Source organism: Myotis lucifugus, unplaced genomic scaffold (genome assembly GCF_000147115.1).
Source record: "Myotis lucifugus unplaced genomic scaffold, Myoluc2.0 scaffold_84, whole genome shotgun sequence".
NCBI lineage: Eukaryota > Metazoa > Chordata > Mammalia > Chiroptera > Vespertilionidae > Myotis > Myotis lucifugus.
In genome coordinates, this window is record NW_005871132.1 from 3288476 (window position 1) to 3294679 (window position 6204).

Sequence of the window (6204 nt, forward strand, 5' to 3'; positions counted from 1 at the left end):
CGGCCAGCATGGCTCAATGGTTGAGCATTGACCTATGAACCAGGAGGTCATGGTTCGATTCCCTGTCAGGGCACATCCTCAGTGTGGGGCTTGCAGGAGGCAGCTGATTAATGATTCTCTCTCATTATTGATGTTTCTATCTCTCTCTCCCTCTCCCTTCCTCTCTGAAATCAATAAAAACATATTTTAAAAAAATAAAAAATGTTCTAAAAAAAAGTTTGTTAAAAACAAAAAACTGACCACAATGAAGCCCCAAAGAGAGTCTCTGGGAATTTCAAAGGACTAATACTATACAAAGTTCTCTGACAATAGTGCAATTAAATTAGATATTTACAATAAAAAGACAGATAAAACAAAATCTCTTGGAAAGTGAAAAATGCATTTCTAAACTTGTAAGTCAAGGAAAAAACAATGAAAATTATGAAATACTAAGAACTACATGACAATGATATTAATAAAAACTTGTGGAGATGTAACTAAAGTGAAATGTGCAGAATTATATCCATAAATAATTATAAAACAAAAATGAATGATAAGCATTCTGCTTAAGAAGCTAAAAAAGAACATGAGCGCAATCCCAAGAAAAATAGAATAAGTATAAGAGGACAAATGATTGATTAGAGATGATTAACAAAACAAAAATAGATTTTCTGAAAAAACAAGGTAGACAAAACTTGAGTAGAATGAAAATAAAATGAAGCAACAAATAAACAATATTAGGCAAAAAAGAGGACCATCATTATGAAGACAGTAGATATAGAAAATATCATAAGATGAGATGAGAAACTCTATGGCAATAAGTTATAAACAAGATGTTTTAGAAAATGTAAATTACCAATATTAACTCCAGATGAAATAGAAAATCTGAACAAATCAACAACCATCACAGAAATTGAATTGATAGCCAAAAGTTTATCCTGAAAAAAGATGGAAGACCCAGATAATTTTATAAGATAATTTACCAAGCCTTCAAAGACTATAGTCCCTGTTTTCTACAAACTGTTTTGGAGAGTTTGAGGGGGAAAAAAAGAAGATCTATCCTACTTATTTCATGTAAATGTATTACCCAAACTATACAAGAACAAAATAAGAAAAAGAAAGTTGTAGAGTCTATTCACCTATGATATTAAATGATAAAATTTTAAATAAAATGCTAATATATTTAATTCATTAGTACATTAAAAAACATACTGTGACCATAAAGTAGAGTTAATTCTAGAATGTGAAATTGCTGGGGTCTAATCCCAGCGGGTCCAGGGGTCCCCAAAGGTGTGGACGGAGTCGGCAAAGAAGGAATGACACGAAGACAGCCTTCAGTTGATCAGCAGCCTAGTCAGGACCTCTAGCCAGGATCTCCAGCCAAAGTTCTGGTCGGAGTTCTGGTTAGGAACTGATGAGGATCTGATGTTTATTGTCTTGTTACATCCGTATTTATACCAGCCGATTTTAATCCTGTCAATTTCTATTACAAAGGTTAGGGCGTTTCTTCTCTCCATTCCAGGAAGTAAAGATTATGTAGCTTAACTACCCGCCTGGCACTTAATTAAGGGGTTGTATCTCCTCCCTAACCTCAGGGAAAAATCCCCACCTGGGGAAACAACCTTTCTCAGAGAGGTGACCTTGGTTAAAACACATGGCGCTAAGGAGAGCAAACATATTAAGAACAATATGCTATATATGCCAGGTCCCTTGAAACATATGCTGTGCAGATGTTTCTTTCCTGCAGCGACTGTGTCAAGCAGCAAGGATGGACCGGCTTCTGGCATGAAATGACTCCACATCAGAACAACTTACCAAGGTTTTCCATCTTTTTTTTTTATCATATTAGCAGAGAAAAAAACATGTGATGACAGATCAAAAATGTAAAAATAGCATTGATCAATTATCTCTCATTCATGATTTTAAAAAAAACAACTTTTGGCAGGGAATATAAGGGAATTTTCTTAACTTGATACAGGGCTTCTACCAATTTTGGCATTTACATGTTCTCAATCCAAAGTTAGGAGTTTATTCACAAATTTACCTATGATCCTACCAATTAAAAAAAGAAATGCCCTTCATATTGTTGCAAGCTGGGACTTGCCTGCTTTTTACAGTTTCTGCACTTACCTGTCCATCTCTGTTCCCTGAAACTCTGCCCCACTCACTTAGCTTGACCACCCCTGCACATCTGCACTTCTCTCCTCCCCCATTACCTCCCCCCTCCCAGCCAAATGCAGGTAAATATACTTAGTCTTTCTAACCCATGTTCCAATAAATTCTGATAAATTCTATTAGGAGATTTCTTAGAGAAGTAAGAGTCTTCAAAACATGAAATAGTCATTGATGTAATGACCCCTTGTAAAATTGCTGCCCACTTAAACTATTCCATCTACTAACCCTAGTGCCTACACCCACCTCTATCAAAGTCTTGGTCATCCATTTGGAAATATCCAGCCCTCAAATACCATACAAGTAAGTATATTAAAAATATTGCAAAAGATGTGAAAGTTCATGCAATTGATGAAAGTAATGTTAGTGAATTACCGGATCCACATGCAAAGTCACTAATAAAGGAGAATCTCACAGAGTCAGACCAGATAACAAATGGGGGGAAAATCAATAAGAATGATAATTACACCAATGCTTGTAAAGGAAATAATTTCGTTTTAAAGGATTAAGAGAGGGCCTTGGGAAAACTGGATAAAGTCCTTTAAAACTTATAAAAATATGACCCTACTGCAAAAATCAAATGCAAAGTAAAGCATAATGAGCTTAGCATACAGTTGTAATTGTAACTTAAAATGTGTTAAATATAAGATTAATTCCACAGGACTTGTATGCATGCATATAAGCCTAACCAATGGACACAGACACCAGGGGGGTGAGGGCATGAGTAGGAGGATGGACGGGGGTGGGGGGCAATGAGGGGATAAAGACACATATGTAACACCTTAATCAAGAAAAAAAGATTAATTCAATTTCATAATTTTTTGGTTGCATTATTGCAAGATAACATCCCAATCAAGTCTTTTTCTTTCATTCTGGAATCTAGGTCTCCATCTTCAATAGATTCTCTCTAAGAGTGCCTTTTCGGGGAAAAGGAAGATAGAAAGAAGACCTCTTATACCCATTTCTATGTTTCTCAAACTCGCAATATTGTTAGAATCCCACCCCCCAAGGAAATTGTAAAACAATACAGACTCCTGGGTTCCCCTGCCAGACCATATCTGAATTTCCAAGAGCAAAAAGCAACCTAGGATTCCATATTTTTAACATCTTAAGAGATCCTTATGATAATTAAAGCAAATGTGGGAATAACCACCTTAACTTAAAGCAAAATGATGTTTATTTTCTCGCTGTCTCCCTCTCTCTAAACCTTAAAGGTCGTTTTTAACTTTGTCAGCTGGCTTATTCTCATTGCACTCCTTTCTTTTTTCTTTCATTTTTTTTGACATGCCCTTCTTCCTAGGTCAGTGTCTAATCTATAAATAGATGTTTTTTTGAAAATTTATTAATGTAGCCTTTAGAATTTTTAGAATTTACAACCTGCTCCTGCTTTTCATTTTACTTTCTATTTTTAATATTTGAAAACACCGTTGAAAAAAACAGAACTTCTCTTTTCTCCTTTAAAGTCGAGTGTAAGTGATTTGTCTCAAATTCCTTTTTTTCTGCATTCCCCTAGCCTGCATTCTCAGGAGCCCATTTTGCTCTCTAATCATTTGGACATTAAACTGTCTTGCAAACATTACCATATTCTGTCTGTTCTTTCTCTACTGCCTGATTGTCAGCTCCTCAAAGACAAACATCACATCCTTCATTTCTTCTGTATTTCCCCCACTGGGCCTAGGAGATTGACTGACAAGCGTGCAGTGTGCTTCACGCCGAGGGGGCTTAATAAATATTTTAAAACAGTATTAAAATGTTGAATAAATTTGACAGCAATGCTGCTCTTCATCACTTCAAGTGCCAGCACTTTCTAGGTCCCTTCTCTGCCTAGCAACCATTTCCCCCGCATACCTGCATGTCCCCAGACAGTACATGCAAGCTGAAGCTCTTTTGATCCAGCTTTTCCTTGCCTGAGTTATGGAAACACTGTTTACATGTTTTCCCCTGAGGAATATCTGATTGGTACCTACAGATTCTGCCATGCTCCCTGAAGTTGCTTTTTTCCTTTAGGGGTGGGAGAAAGACAATAGGGATGGAGACGGCTTTCTTTTAGGTTACTTTCCTTTTCTCCCTAAATCATCTTTCCCAGTAAGATACAATGCCCCTATGCGTATCTTCGTATTTCTAAGGGTGTTTCTCATTCTTAGCACCCGAACAGTGCTAAGGATTTTAGGTACGAGGTGCTAATATTTTAACCATCATTGTTTCTTCACGAGCTTTATTCAATTTTTGTCTGCCTACTGTAGTCAGGCAGGCGACACTTCTCTTATAACATCATTCTCCTACTAAATATTATTTCGTGCCTATGAAGAATGTTCTTCTATGCTATATGGATCTAATGTTGCAACGTAGAGAAAAGCTTATTGTCCTTTGGCTAGGTCATTAAATTCTGCAAAGCACTTTGGCATCTATTCATTATCTCATTTAACCCTCAAGGTCACACTGCTTGTTTGGATTGGGTCCACATTGAAGCAGGACTTCACAACCAGTCCCATTTCCTGTTGGGGCCAGTCCCACACAGCTCAGCATCGCATAATAAGGTCTGTCAGGTCAGGAGAGAAGGCTGCTAGAAAGAACCAGTAAGCGACAGATAGAAAGGGCAGAAGGGTAGAGGAGGGGAGTGGAGGCGGGGTCACTAGGTGAAGAAAGCACTGCGCACGCGCAGATCGCTATAGCGGGCCAGGTCAGCCAGGGAGGAAGCTGAACTCCTAGCTAAACGCCACCTCCGGCTGACGCGCAGGCGCACTTCCGCAGGCGTAAGGTCAAGCGAAAGACGGGGGCCGCGCAGGCGCAGTTGCGCGCCAGGGTCCCAAGATGTCGAACCCTAAGTACAAGCCGGCGCGCCTGGCCACTTTGCCCCCTACCCTTGACCCCGCCGAATATGACATATCTCCGGAAGCCCGGAAGGCGCAAGCCGAGCGGCTGGCCATACGATCCCGGCTTAAAAGGGAGTACCTGCTCCAGTACAACAACCCCAGCCGCCACGGGCTCATCGTGAGTGGGGGTCGCTGGGCGGGAATCGCGGGCCGGAGGTGGGACGCTGCGCTCCGGCCGGGCAGCCCAGACCCGCCCGGGGGCCTCGCAGGGGGCGGCCGCCGTTCGGACCGGTGCCTGGGACTTCGGCCCCCGTCCGGGCCCGGAGAGCGGGACCGCCCCCCAGCCCTTTCACCTTGGGCAGAGTTGGGTGGTCAAGGGAAGGGAGGGGCTGGGGACCCACACACCTGGCGGGGCCGAGTTCTGGCCGGATCGCTTCCCACCTGATGATCTTGGGAAAGTTACTCAGCTCGGCCGCTTACACTCAGTTTTCCCACCTGGGAAAGGGGAGCAGCCCCCCTGTCTCAGGAGGATTCAATCAGATCAAGCACGCGACGGGCCAGTGCAGTGCCGGGCTTGTAATGAGTGTTCGAAAGTGTGTTCGTGTGTTTGTTTGTTTTTTAAAGCTGTTTCCCACCTTTCAGCTCACAGTTCATAGTAATGCTGCTCTCTCCTGATGGAAATACAGTGATTCTTCACTTTGTATTTTTTTTAATTTTTATTTTTTATATATTTTATTGATTTTTCACAGAGAGGGAGGGGGGCGGGGATAGAGAGTTAGAAACATCGATGAGAGAGAAACATCGATCAGCTGCCTCCTGCACACTCCCCACTGGGGACGTGCCCGCAACCAAGGTACATGCCCTTGACCAGAATGGAACCCGGGACCCTTCAGTCCGCAGGCGGATGCTCTATCCACTGACCCAAACCGGTCAGGGCGACTTTGTATTTTTAAAGACCCAAAGCCCTGCGGCTTGTTGAAGCTTGGGACTTTGGAGTCAGACTTCAAGGCGCAAAATATTAGCAAACTACAGGGTGGGGCAAAAGTAGGTTTACTGTTGTGAGCACGCAAAACACAAGTTTATTCTTGTATTATTATTGTTTTTTAACTTTTATTTATTGATTTTTAGAGAGAGAGGAACATCGATTTGTTGTTCCACTTACTTATGCATTCATTGGTTGAGTCTTGTATGTGCCCTAAGAGGGGACCCAACCCACATCCTTGATGTATGGGGCCGGAGT

At 41.4% G+C, this 6204-nt stretch overlaps 1 protein-coding gene across 1 annotated transcript in view; it reads left to right on the forward strand.

The window, feature by feature from the left end:
- The first annotated feature begins 4875 nt into the window (after positions 1 to 4875).
- The window catches only part of NDUFB4 (NADH:ubiquinone oxidoreductase subunit B4), a 10873-nt gene continuing 9544 nt past the window's right edge, over positions 4876 to 6204 (forward strand). The window contains exon 1 of the mRNA XM_006090927.3: positions 4876 to 5142. Within this exon, the coding sequence (XP_006090989.1) occupies positions 4963 to 5142 (180 nt within the window). The 5' untranslated portion in view covers positions 4876 to 4962. The remainder of the gene's footprint in view (positions 5143 to 6204) is intronic.